The following is a 12,924-nucleotide window of genomic DNA, read 5'->3' on the forward strand; positions in this document are numbered from 1 at the left end:
TTGTAATTCCAAATTTTTTAAATGCCATTTCCCGGGTTTAAATTATTTCGCATTTAAGGCAACCAAAAATAAACTGCAAACCCCCCTACCCCCCCCCCCCCCCCCCCCCCCCCCCCAAAAAAAAAGGTTTCGGACCCTTGAAATCAAAGATATTCTGCATTGATACACCGCATAATTAAAAAAACAAAAACAAAACGCCATCGGAAAGGCGTCTCTTGTACGGTGGCATCCCAAGTTATCTTAAGTCGCCAGAGACCGGGGAGAAGCACCATGCCACCATCCAAATTACGCCGGCCCCATGCAAGCACTTGTACTATAAAATCAAACGTCTCGAATATAACCTAGCTACTATTCATTAAGAGCTGGCTAAAGTCCGGTTTTCCTCTCGTTGAGCATGACGCCACTCGTTATTAGACCATCTGTACGAAGTTAGCCCCCCCACCCAAAATCACGAATTTGGTATTGTAACAAAAGGGCACATACATCTTGATTTTACCATCGTCTCCACACGAGGCGAACATGCACGGATCGGCAGGGTTCCACGAGACCGCATTGCATCCGGGGATATGTCCTTGAAGCTTCTGTACTAATTGAGCACTGGCCTTGTGCCAGACGTTGATCGACCCGTCTATTACTGAAGTCAGTCGCAAGATCCATATCAATAATAAAAGAAGAAAAAGAAACCTACCTTCGCTTCCACTGATCACGAAGCTTTCGTCAGCTCCCCCGAAAGCACTCCTTATCATATAGTTTCCGCCAGTAAAACCTGCGTAATTTTGAATCGGTTCACGGCGAAGTAGATCAATAAGTTGCGCAACGCCATTATTGTGATTGACCAAGAGATGGCGAGAGTTTTTGCTGATGCTTATCGATGTTAATCTGACTTGCAGATCCATCTCATACTCTAGTTGACGCGTAACGAAATTGTAAACGTGGATATACGTTCCACCATCAGATGCCACCAGCCAGCGCCCATCCGGTGAGATAGTCAAATCTTCAACTCTGTGACCACAGTTCCAGTCGTAGATCTTCTCTCCCGAAATGCTCCATTGAATGAGACTGTTGGTTTTATCGAGTGCGCCCGTGACAAAAGATTTACTATCTGTCGCCCACACGCAACTGGTAACTGGCTCTTGGCATCGGTCGAACGTTTTGAGACACGCGCCCGTCTACATCCGTTAGCTGCGTCGCTGGATCCTAAAGAGAGGTGAACCACGGAAACTCACATTAACATCCCATAACCGAGCATGTCGGTCCTGACTACATGTGACCAGCATGGAATCATCCCAACTCCAAGAGACATTACCAACCCCGTCATCGTGATTCCTAAGATAATGAAGCAGGCGAAAAGACGGGACATCCCAGATAATAGCCTGCTTGCCCTTGCCGCAACTAGCCAGCTTCGTCCCATCATGAGAAAATTTGACTTGCCAGACCTGATCCTCGTGCTCGTCTAGTTCTAAAACGTTTTCTGACGGGAATCGTCTTCGGTCGCATAAATGATCTGAATATAATGACGGAGAAGAATCGCTGGAATGCCAGAGGCAATTTCCAATCTGAAAATCTTTAACTTGATGTAAAAGTACCGACAGGCGATGCTCTGGGAGCATGACTGAAGGGGAGATACATTCTGGCAATGAGCGTTAGCGGAACGTGTCCCGTGTATAAAATCTTTTTTTCCTTTTTTTTAAAAAAAAAAAATCCGCCCGGACTTACTTGATAATTGTGATAAGAGAACACGCCGAGATTCTCCGTATGCACCATCCCATTCGGCTTTGAACTTCATATCTTCCGTCTTTTGACACATCAACAAGCTAGATAAGAAGCGGAGTTTTTGAGTGTCTTGATATAATGGTGTCAGTTCGTTCCTTAATACCATTAGGGCGCGACCGGTTTCTTTTTTCTCTAGGTATTCCAAGAATTTCTGCTGTCGTATCCAGAACTTCATCATCCGCTTATCCGCTTCATGTGCCAACACTAACTTATTGCCATTCTCACCAACCCGGCTGCCAGATACCACAGCTCCGGAAAGTAGCTGCTCGGCTTCGTTCCAGTTTCCTCCGAGTATAGCATTTCTGAAGGCCGCAACTATCGGATTTTCCAGCTCATAGCCACTCTCCTGGCTCACACTTTGCGCTGCAGAGTGGTAACCCATGTCCGTGAGCGCTTGTAATAACAACCTTGTTACCTCTTCGCGATCATGGCCGAAATACGTTTCCGACTGTCGCGCTTTGGAAGAGCCATTAACTCCCGAGGTTCCCTTGCTAGTCCCATTAGCCGGACTCGATACCGAGGACCCCCAAAGCGACTTCCCATTAGCGTAAGGCTTCGGGGTGCCATTAGATGCTGCCGGCCTGTCTGTATCCGCTAACATTGTACTATTAGCACGTCTGCGTTTCCTTCTAGGACTGTCGATAGAAATGGTATGGGAAGCGTGAGCTTCCGGGAGCTCCGACTGCGAGCCGGCGACGTCGTTATCGTCGTCTGGAGCTCGTTGTCTTCTCCCTAGAATTCGGCTTAGTGCAGAAGAATCGGCTAATTGGTGTTCCTGAGCACCAGACACGATATCAGAGTTAGACGAAGGGTCGTGACTTGCTATGTCTGCGGGTGGTATAGTCGCTGCGGGGGCCGAGAAAGCTGTATTGGAGGGAGGTCGAGGAGGTTGCAGCGTGGATGGGTAGTCGGAGGCGGATGGGGTGGATGGAAGTTGTTGGGGGGTTTGGTCTGCCACTTCGACTCGCTACTTGATACTGCGGGTATTTCTAACCCGCAGTTTCGAAGGGAAGAGAAGCACGGTTGGACCGCAGAAGTGAGCTTAGATTCGGGTGGTAAGAGATTGTTAGGAATACCTCGGTTAGGTAAAGTAAATGTCGAGGTAAATGCCGTCGTCGTAGACCGTAGACCGTAGACCGTAGACCGTAGACCGTAGACCGTGGACCGTGGACCGTGGACCGTGGACCGTGGGCCGTACTAAGACCGTAGACGCGGGGTGTATGTAGCTTTCGGTGATTAAGATGAGAGAAAGCAGCAGTAAGAAATAAGAGGCGACGTTCTTATTAAATTTGGATGACAGGACTCGGCATGGATGGCTTTACTGCAAAGTAGTGGCTGACCTCATGCCAGGTGGACCGTGAATCTAACAACGTCCAACCTAACTAAAAGCTGCTAAAATCCTTTGAAATGCTAGAAGTGCTAGAAGTGCTAGTAGTGCTAGGAGTGCTGGGAACCCGAGTTCTTTTCAGATAGCATCCCCCAGACCGAGAATTTCCGTTGTCAAATGACTAATTGATTGCGTCTGCTTTGAAGCAGGTATATGACGTGTGACCGTGCTTGTTACGCCCGAAGAGCGTCGAAGAGCGGGCAAGAAGAAACGGGATTAATGGCCTTTTTAAGGCTTGTCGATTGTGCACGAGGAAGGAGATAGTAAAATAATGCGAAGCTTTGATGAGAAGTAAATTGAGGAACTAGATTCGGGAGAAGTCCGAGTCGTCTCTTGGGAGAAGTTACGGGCATCAAGACTTGAGTAGAAGGTAGACTGGGTACTTTCTTTACTTGTAAAGATATGTGGCAATCCATAGAGTAGGTAGGTAGATGAACGAGTGGAACGAATGGAGTGGCAGAGTGGATGGAGAACTACCTAAATGTGGAATGGAAGGCGGAGGGGCGTAACCAAAGGTGGATTGCATGCAGTAAATGTAGTAAGTGTACCTAACCTTTAGGCATGTACAATACCTAACAATAGGTACCTTTACATGTATTAGGTAGGTACCTAATGTATGTGTCGGCAGACATAAAAACACCTGTGCTGTTACCTACCTCTACCTACATTCGTTCAAATGCTGGAGGCATTGTATTGTTGGTACAATTTAAAATTTACCATTTAACATTCACTAGTAATGGGCCTTGCCCAGTAAAACTCAGTAACTACCTGTAATTGCCATAGCTTACGTAATTACTCTACAGTACCCGGAGGTACCTACCTCCTAAACTCTAAAGGTGATCTGAAGAGATGTGTACTTAGGTAGGTACCTAAGGTATTGTACATAACGTACCCGTAAAACTCAATGGCGTTGGGCCTTAAGTACGCTGGTGGATCCTTACCTTTGCAGCATGTGCCTAGAGTATTGTACATATACCTACCAGGTAGGTGGCTGATAAGATGCAGCTACGGCAAGAACACGCTGCGTCTGAATTGCAGCAAGATTATTGTAATTGGTTCTCATATTCGCGAGAGTGGCACCTATTGTTTGAGTTCCTGCTATCCGTAGCGTGACATTAGCCCCTTCTTATTAGGTACGTACCTATGTAATATGCACAACACCTACCTTACCTACCTGTAACTTGCCATATCTACTAAAGGCCTAATAAAAGGTAAGAAAATTACATAAGATCGTGTCTTGTCGAACCGCGAGGGGTAAGTCGTAGATAGATACCTACCTCCTAAGGTAAACGATACCTAGGTTGTAAGGTACCCACCTAACGGAAGGTAACTAAGACCTCCGGCTTTAAAACTATCTCGGGTGTCTAAGTATAACTAGAGTAATTGATATTACAGTTTCCATACCTGATTTTATAATTTCTTTACCATTAGATCAAATCACCAATAAACATCAACAACTTCATCGTAAGAGGTGTTTCATTGGGCTGGAAATATGCATAAGAGGCATAAGGGACATACGGGGTAGGTACCTGGATTAGACGGTCCCGGGCTCCCGATGCATGGATTTTTACGATAAATACTTCCTACTTGTACAACAAGAAGTATGAATTGTACAAGTATGAACCCGTCTGATTTTCTAGGTGATCAATAATACTTTACACAGGTTCAAGCGGAAACTATGCCGTCCTACACAGATGCCCGTGTACATGTCACAGTTCGGAATGTAATAAAATCCTACATACGATGTACATACCTGGTATGTATGTACGGTAGTATCCAGATCGGCCGACGAGTCCGCTCTCATGACAAATTGCCGATTCATCAGGCATATCCGTTCTGTCTGTTATTCTGATCCATTAACCGCAACGAAAACACATAATCAGATAGTTTGGTGTGGAAACCTCACGGATCCGGAATCAAAACTAAAATCAAACATCCTCAGGACACGGAATGCCCCTATCTGCCCCTATTTGCCTTCACAAGTCAAAACAAAGTCAATTGCAGTTACAGCGCTTATATTGCAAGTATTGAATGTCTCATGCGGAGTCCCGTATGTTTCGTTCTAAAGCTTCTCCTTAGGTGCTACGAGGTCTTCGACCTTAGAAAACCGGTAGTAATAGTCTAAACTCTTCGGGTTCAGCAACGTGCCGCTCGGCTTGACGATTTGACCCGACACAATCTGTTTGACCGGCAACTCGACTTTCTTCAGGTTGACCGTCGTCTAAGTTCTAAATCAGCATACTGGAGCATTCGTATACAAAGGCGAATTTGTTCCACTTACGGGTATCTCGGGAGTCTCAAACACGTATTTAGGAACGTGCCTCTTGGTTAATTCTCTCTTGATAGCCTCTTTGACTTCGTTTACGAGTTTTCTGTCGAACTTGTGGCCCGGCCTCATCAACAAGAACAGCATCACGCTCTCGTCGCTATCTTGCGGCCGCCTCTGCCCGACGCATATGGAATCCGCCACTATATCTGCAAAGTTTCTCTCGATGACCGAGTAGATTTCTGCGGAGCCGAACCGCACGCCGCTGGGGTTCAGAACGCCATCGGCTCTTCCGAGGAACGTGAGGTTTTTGGTGACGGGATGGAAAACGCAGAAATCACCGTGTGCCCATACGTGGTCGAATCTTGCAAAATAAGCCGAGTGGAACTTCGGGCCAGGAACACCTGTCGCAGTCCTGTCACCCCATAAATATATCGGCACGTTTGGGAACGACTCAGTAGCCACAAGTTCGCCGGGCGTTCCGTCTGGTACCTCCTTTCCTGGCCCGGGAGGGAGCAATGAGTCGTACAAGGCTACCTTGACCCCAAGGGAAACGCCTTGCGTTCCGCCTACGTAGACGGGAGTAAGCGGATTGCCGATTCCAAAACAGCCGGCCTAGTATTAAGTCAGTACCTGTTGACCACATCTGCCGGGTGTTGATCTTACAATATCAGTTCCGCCAGATATATTGTTCAAGTGGACATGAGTTGGGAACCCTTTGTCATAGAACCACTCAAACAGCTGATCCGGGAGTACCATGCCGGTACTTGACACTGTTCGAAGATTTGACAAGTCTGCAATTTCTCTGGGTGATATTCCCGCCCTAGCAACCTCGTAGAACCACCGTGGGCTAGTACCAAACTTGGTCACTTTCTGGTCGCCAATCAACTTGATGAAAGTCTGGATATCGGGCTGAAAGGGGGACCCGTCGTATAAGACGACGCGTGCGCCGACCAGAAGCTGGCCAACGCACACTAAGTACATAATCCACCCTGTAGTCGTGTATTGTAGAGTGACGGTGCTCGAGTCACTATCCTCGTGAAGGCGGGTCTCCTTCATGTAATTCAGAAGAGCACCACCAACAGAGTGGACAATAGCTTTAGGTATGCCTGTAGTTCCTGAGGAGTATCCGATGAGGAAAGGCTCGTGAAACGCAATCCGTTCAATTGGTGGAGGAGAGTGTTGGTCGCCTTTTTCAAGGAACGAACTTAACGTTTGGACCTTGGGTATCTTGCTTATATCAAGTGCATCGTGGAAACGACGGATCGAAACCAGCCCTGAAAATAGGTCACATTCTTTCATCCCCGACACAACTTCGGCCATCTTTGAGCGCAAATCCACTCGCTTCCCGTTGTATAGAGCTGCATCGTCCATGAAAACATACTATAATTGATGAGCAAGCTGGCTGACTATCAGAGGGGTGAATCCTTCCTACCTTTGGGTTTACTTGTACTGTTCTTTGCAAGATGCCCTGGACGCCCATGTCGGTTGAGCTACTACTGAAGATGGCACCTAGCCATCCTGTGGCAGCAAAGAGTACCAGAGTCTCAACACTGTTAGACCCAACGACAACAATTCGGTCACCTCGCCTTACTCCACCGTTGTATAAGGCGGATACATAGAGAGCTACAAGCTTTCGAAGCGTCGCCCATGTAACATGTCTGATCCCGCTCACGCCCTCCCGGACTTCGGTCAAGGCGATCTTAGTATCTTCTTTTCCTACCTTTCCGTGGTAGTCGATAGGGTCCTTGGGCCCTCGAGACCACAGAAGATTTTCGGCGAAATTAAGGTGAACGCCCTCGAACCAACGCGGGATGGCATCAATTGGCTTACTCTCATCTACCGCTCTCGTGTATGAACCGGTGTAGAGTATATTAGTATGCTCGAAGACCTCGACGTAGAAATCAGAACGCTTAGTAACAGAAAATTGATACAAGTCTTGGAAAGTCTGAAAACTGTTAGCGAATATGCCGTGTTTCGACTTGCTTTTTATGTTATGGATCAAGCTGACCTTGAGGTTTAGGCCGTGCTTTTTGTTGAGCCGCTGCATAAACTCATGCATCTGGGTCTTTTCGGGATTGGGATGCTCCCAAAGCTTTCTTGGAATTGGAACAGAAGTCATCTTTTTTTAAGGGTGATTTAAACTTTTCAAGATGTTGGTCAGCTTTGAGTTGAATCTCTTGGAGCTGAGAGCTCGCATATACATGTAGACATGGTAAAGAGAACCTCCGATGAGTCCGATCCTTCCAATTTCATTCCAAAAAAGGTACCCGCGGCGCTGTTGCTTCGGGTCTAGGTAAGACAAGGGATATTCTTGATGGGGTAAACCGGTGGTTGTCTTCAAGTCCTACATACAAAGAACCATGTACTTATTCTAATAATTAACAGGTATCTGGATACACTTTATTTTCCAATTTTGTTATTTATCTCAACTTAAGATCTTACTACTTACCTAAGGTTAGGTATAAGATTATCTATTTCATAGGTAGCAACAGAACCTCGGTTTAAATATGCCCAGCTTTTAAAAGGCATGTTAGTTGGTACTGTACAATACAATACAATACTTTGAAAGTATTCCAGGGGGCCAGTTCCCATCCCTCATCCCCCGCATCCTGCACGTTCCCCAACGAACTCCGCATTTTAATATCTTTTCAGCCCTCTCTGCTAAAACCCGAAGTTGTTTTGTTTTTTCAATTGCGTTAATTGGTGGAGATTCAATGAGGAGTTCAATCTATAATATTAGCCGCGAGTCTTACCATCACCCCACAAAGCTGCCCCCTTAAGGGACCCCCTCATACTCGCGATATTGTATGTCGACTTGTCGATGCGAAACCCCGCGTAGGATAGAAGTTAGGTAAGTTTAACAGAAGTGGCCTGGAGAAGAAAACGGTAGGTTAGGAATCTTTTTTCTAGTTTCTTCTTCTTCTGTAGGTTTCAGCTAGTTACTCTTTCTATAAGCTGGTAGTATCATGGAGCCTAAGGCCGGCCTCGTTCTTGGCTATAATGGCATCCACCCCTTTTCCAAGGTTAAAATATTCGATCGCACTTCCGTCCAGGAGCTTTTGAGGACCCTCTTGGATCCCCTCGAACCGTTCTTCTCACCGTTGAAAGCTAGGGTGAAGTGCCCTGGTGCCACGGCTGTTAGATTTGACCAAACGGCTTCTGAGGTGGAAGGTATATGTAGACCACTATGGGGCCTGGCATGCTTATTGGCAGGAGGTGGTGAGTATCACGGGACCGAATGGTGGATTCAGGGGATAAAGTCAGGCACCGACCCTGAGAATCCCGAATATTGGGGATATCCTCGAGACAATGATCAGAGGATGGTGGAGATGTGCCCTCTTGGTAAGATGCTCATTTCGAATTTTAAGATACAAGCTAATCTTGAAACAGGTTATGCTTTGGCCGTCGCTCCCGTTATCTGGCAATCCTTCAACGAGAAGGAGCGAGAAAATGTTGAGAACTGGCTGGGAAACTCGATCAATGAGAAGAAGTAAGACATATATATAGTGGTCCTGAAGTGATATAACTAACACAATTCCAGCATGCCTAATACAAATTGGCTCTGGTTTCGCGTTTTCGCAAACCTTGGACTGAAAAAGAATGGAGGCAAATTCTCGCAGGAAAGACTGGACCGTGACATTGAACATCTTAACACCTTCTATCGAGGTGGTGGCTGGTCGAATGATGGACCGGAGGGTATCCATCGTGAGTTTGGATATTCCCCATAATTTCAACTAAGACTTATAATTCTCTCGACAGAAATGGACTATTACTCTTCTAGCTTCGCCATTCAGTTTTTGCAGCTCCTGTATGCGAAGCTAGCTGGAGAAGACGAGCCTGCTAGGGCCGAAGAATTCAAAAAGCGCGCTCAGCAGGTTGCTCTTGACTTGATTCACTACTACGACAATGAAGGTGAGAACACACTTACCCTAAGTTAGGTACTCAATTCTTCTAAAACTTGACCGTTTTATTCAGGTCGTTCTATCCCCTTTGGTCGCAGCGTGGGCTATCGATTTGCGATGGTGTCTTTCTGGGGTGCCTTAGCATATGCCGGAGTCGAGTTGCCCGAGCCCCTTACATGGGGCATGGTCAAGGGCGTAGTTCTACGACACCTGCGATGGTGGCAGACACAACCAGATATTTGGAGCCCAAGCGGAACATTAACTATTGGGTACTCTTACCCAAATATGTATGTAAGTAACCCCCCTCGTCCCTTATTGATGGGACCTAGAGTTCGCTTACAATGTATAGATGGCGGAGAATTACAACAGCCCTGGCAGCCCAGTAAGTCCTTATGGGCTCTTTTTAAATACATTCATGCTAACAACAACTAAAGTACTGGGCTTGTTTAGCATTCATCTGCTTAGCCGTGCCTGAGGACCACCCCTTCTGGACGTCTGAGGAGCAGTTTCCCGGAGATGCCATCCCGAAGATAAAAGCACTACCACAACCAGGCCATATCGCGAGGTAAGCACCATAGCACACCCCTATACCGACATTTTTTCTAACAGTCCATCTCCAATTAGCTACCTCGGCGGGCACTGCATGCTTCTCTCATCCGGCCAAGCCTGTAGCTATCCTATGAAAGGCACGCATGCCAAATACGGCTCCTTCGCATACAGCAGCGCATACGCGTATTCCGTGCCCCCGGGTCTCTTCACCTTGGAGCAGTACGCCCTAGCCTCGCAGCTCGGGTTCTCCGACGACGGCGGGGAGTACTGGAAGACGCGAAGAAAGTGCGCGTACGCCGCCCTCGAGCACCGCGGGAGCACCCCCGTCCTAGTGTCCATCTGGAACCCGTTCCCCGACGTCGCCGTGCGGACCACCCTCGTCCCGCCCGACCCGGCCACGCCGAACTGGCACCTCCGCGCGCACCGCATCGAGGCCGGCCGCGAGGTCATGACGGCCGACGGGTCATTCGCGATCAGCAACGAGCGCGCGGCCGACGGGCGGTACCTAGACCTGTACGACGCGTGGAAGGCCGAGGGCACGTCCCCCAAGATCATCGGGAACTACGACCTCAACACGCCCGACGGCTGGGCCGCGGGCAAGCAGGGCGCGTTCGCGGTGTCCAGGGGAGCCGTGGGGATCAAGGCGTTGGAAAGCGGCGTTGAGCGTGCCGCGAATCTGGTTAATGCCGATCCGAACTCCAATTTGGTGGCGAGCAGGACGGTTATCCCAACCCTCCAACATACTATTAAGAAAGGCGAGACCGTCTCGTATATCTCGGCGATCTATGCTAAGCCCTCCGGCGAAGGCGTTCCGAAAGAGACGTACTTGGACGGGTGGGAGAAACCGCCGCAGATTCCGGGGTGGTTGAAAGATGAGTTGGAAGCATAGGTACCTGTTCCGGTAACCATTGACGGAAGATAGGCGAGGAATATCGTTGATTATATAGTGACGCCTAGATGAAAAGTACATACATAGGTACCTACATATCGTACGTCTAACTAGCCTACCCACCTATGATGTAGGATTTCTATAGTTGAGAGAGTTTCTTTTTTATCTTTACCGGTATCGCGACCCAATTCCCATGTTGAATGCTTTTAGTCTCGCCCTCTCTGCCATACCACGCTATGCGAAAACAATCGGCACCAACCAGAAGCGAATTCATTTTTACCCCTAGACCAACCGTACTTGCTCCTACCACTATCTCCGTACACGAAGTTCTCAAGCTTGGGTTGTAGCAAAGTTGTTTATGAAATCAGCTAGCTTCTGAGCACCAGCAAGCGGGATTGAATTATAATTGCTAGCACGGATGCCTCCGACGCTTCGGTGCCCCTTCAAGCCGGTGAGCCCGATAGCGGCGGCTTCTTTCAAGAATCTGGCCTCGGCGCCGTCCGTGTCGTTGTTCTAAAGCTGGGGTTAACAATGATTGGCCATAAAAATGCATGAAAATTGAATATTTACTTACGATAGTCACGCGGAAACAAATATTCATCCTAGAGCGTACCGACTTATCCGGGACGATCCTGTAGATGTTTGGATGTGCTTCGAGGGCCTTGTAGATGATGTCCGCCTTTTGGTCGGCGACAGCTTGCTGGCCGTCGACCTTATCCGGGAACGAAGCGAGCAGCTTTTTCAGGACTTGGCCGGCAATATATACACTGCATCATTACAAGTTAGACATCTCCAATCGCATAAACAAATCAATAACTAGTGGGGCGTTCGTACTCAAAAATGCTAAGCGTGTTATACAAGCTGTTATTCTTGGCAATAGTCTCGTAAGAGAAAATAATCGGCGGGACCGGGAGACCGAGCTTCCTCAGCAACGCCGGCGAGGGCTGCGGGCACGCTGGCGGGAGCAGGCTCTTCTTGATGATGACGACGGTGACTCCCGTCGAGCCGAGGTTCTTCTGCGCGCCGAAGAAGATAACCGAGAAGTTCTTGACGGGGATTCTCCGCGACAGGATGTTCGAGGACATATCGGCCACGACGATGGGGCCCTCGCCGTTCGCGCTGGGCGCAAGAGAGTCCGGGAACTTAGGGAACTCGACGCCGTCCACGGTCTCGTTGTCGCAGTAGTACACCATAGCAGCATCTTTGGAAAGCTTCCACGTGCTCTCATCGGGGATCTTTCCGAATTTCCCCCCGTTCACGGTCCGCGAATCAGTAGCCAGGTTGGTGAATTCCGGGCCTAGAAGACGGCCGGCTTCTTGGTAGGCTTTTAACGACCATCCGCCCGTTACTAGGTAGTCGACCTTCAGCTCGGTATCGACGGCCTTTTTCAGCGCCGATACCAGCTCTTCCTGGTTGGCTTCCTCTTCGCTCTGAACGCCTAACTGCTTCAGAATCTCGCCCTTTTTCCTAGTTACCCAGGCGCCGACCAGGTTGTAGAGGGTGCAGGAGAATTCACCAGTGCCACCGCCTTGCATGAAGAGAATCTCATAGTCCTCGGGGATATCGAGATAGGTAGCCAGATCGGCCTTCGCCTGGTTAATGATATCGGCAGCATATTGAGAACGATGTGAGTGCTCGGCAATGCCCAACCCCGTATCCTTGTAATTCAAAAGAGCCTGCGCGGCATTCTCGAGTACGGAGGTGGGTAGCAAGGCCGGCCCGGCGCCGAAGTATGTGATGTCAGCCCTGGAGGGCATTTTGTGATCGGGCTGCTGAGAATAGTAAATAATATTCTACTAAAAGAAACAAAAATGAAACTAAACTTTATGATATTAATTGATAAGGGGGGATTATCGTGAGAGTATAAAAAAATGAAACCAGTTCAAGTCCAAAGAACACACAGAGCTGAGTCATCCGAGGTTCTGACTGGATAAGTCGTGGTTTACAAGTGAAAACAGGTGACAACCCGAAGCGACCGTTTCTCCTTCCCCCGAGGTCGGAACTTGCCATTACCAGGTAGGCACACTTATTAACCGTTAGCTTGCAGTCTAACCTAGAACTTATCTGAATACTAAATACTACTAAAATAAACACCAAAATAAACAATATTACCAATTATCGCCGGCTTCAACACTAGGTGTTCCTAGCTACTATG

The 12,924-nt window shown here is 48.2% G+C and overlaps 4 protein-coding genes across 4 annotated transcripts; 1 reads left to right on the plus strand and 3 right to left on the minus strand.

Annotated features, from left to right (window-relative positions):
• Positions 1–110: 110 nt before the first annotated feature.
• On the minus strand, positions 111–2,853 carry F4812DRAFT_76199 (WD40 repeat-like protein). The gene is made up of 5 exons (XM_047939392.1): positions 1,717–2,853; positions 1,227–1,630; positions 689–1,169; positions 484–628; positions 111–419 (listed from the first exon to the last, which is right to left on the minus strand). The coding sequence occupies exons 1-5, from the start codon at positions 2,372–2,374 to the stop codon at positions 356–358; spliced, it is 1,752 nt and encodes a 583-aa protein (XP_047788660.1). The 5' UTR covers positions 2,375–2,853; the 3' UTR covers positions 111–355.
• Positions 2,854–4,771: 1,918 nt separating this feature from the next.
• F4812DRAFT_433758 (acetoacetyl-coenzyme A synthetase) lies at positions 4,772–7,878 on the minus strand. Its single transcript, XM_047934666.1, has 6 exons — positions 7,631–7,878; positions 7,438–7,570; positions 6,862–7,374; positions 6,093–6,809; positions 5,442–6,041; positions 4,772–5,381 (listed from the first exon to the last, which is right to left on the minus strand). The coding sequence occupies exons 2-6, from the start codon at positions 7,546–7,548 to the stop codon at positions 5,223–5,225; spliced, it is 2,100 nt and encodes a 699-aa protein (XP_047788661.1). The 5' UTR covers positions 7,549–7,570; positions 7,631–7,878; the 3' UTR covers positions 4,772–5,222.
• A 517-nt stretch (positions 7,879–8,395) lies between these two features.
• F4812DRAFT_460620 (uncharacterized protein) lies at positions 8,396–10,769 on the plus strand (the record flags this gene model as incomplete). The annotated part of the gene is made up of 8 exons (XM_047937717.1): positions 8,396–8,771; positions 8,820–8,919; positions 8,971–9,134; positions 9,189–9,341; positions 9,405–9,622; positions 9,681–9,713; positions 9,766–9,896; positions 9,956–10,769. 8 exons carry the CDS (start codon positions 8,396–8,398, stop codon positions 10,767–10,769), a joined length of 1,989 nt encoding a protein of 662 aa, XP_047788662.1.
• A 165-nt stretch (positions 10,770–10,934) lies between these two features.
• Positions 10,935–12,725, minus strand: F4812DRAFT_76251 (phosphoserine aminotransferase). Its single transcript, XM_047939395.1, has 3 exons — positions 11,604–12,725; positions 11,344–11,536; positions 10,935–11,282 (listed from the first exon to the last, which is right to left on the minus strand). The coding sequence occupies exons 1-3, from the start codon at positions 12,524–12,526 to the stop codon at positions 11,100–11,102; spliced, it is 1,299 nt and encodes a 432-aa protein (XP_047788663.1). The 5' UTR covers positions 12,527–12,725; the 3' UTR covers positions 10,935–11,099.
• Positions 12,726–12,924: the final 199 nt, after the last annotated feature.

Source organism: Daldinia caldariorum (genome assembly GCF_022478825.1).
Source record: "Daldinia caldariorum strain CBS 122874 unplaced genomic scaffold F4812scaffold_12, whole genome shotgun sequence".
Classification (NCBI taxonomy): domain Eukaryota; kingdom Fungi; phylum Ascomycota; class Sordariomycetes; order Xylariales; family Hypoxylaceae; genus Daldinia; species Daldinia caldariorum.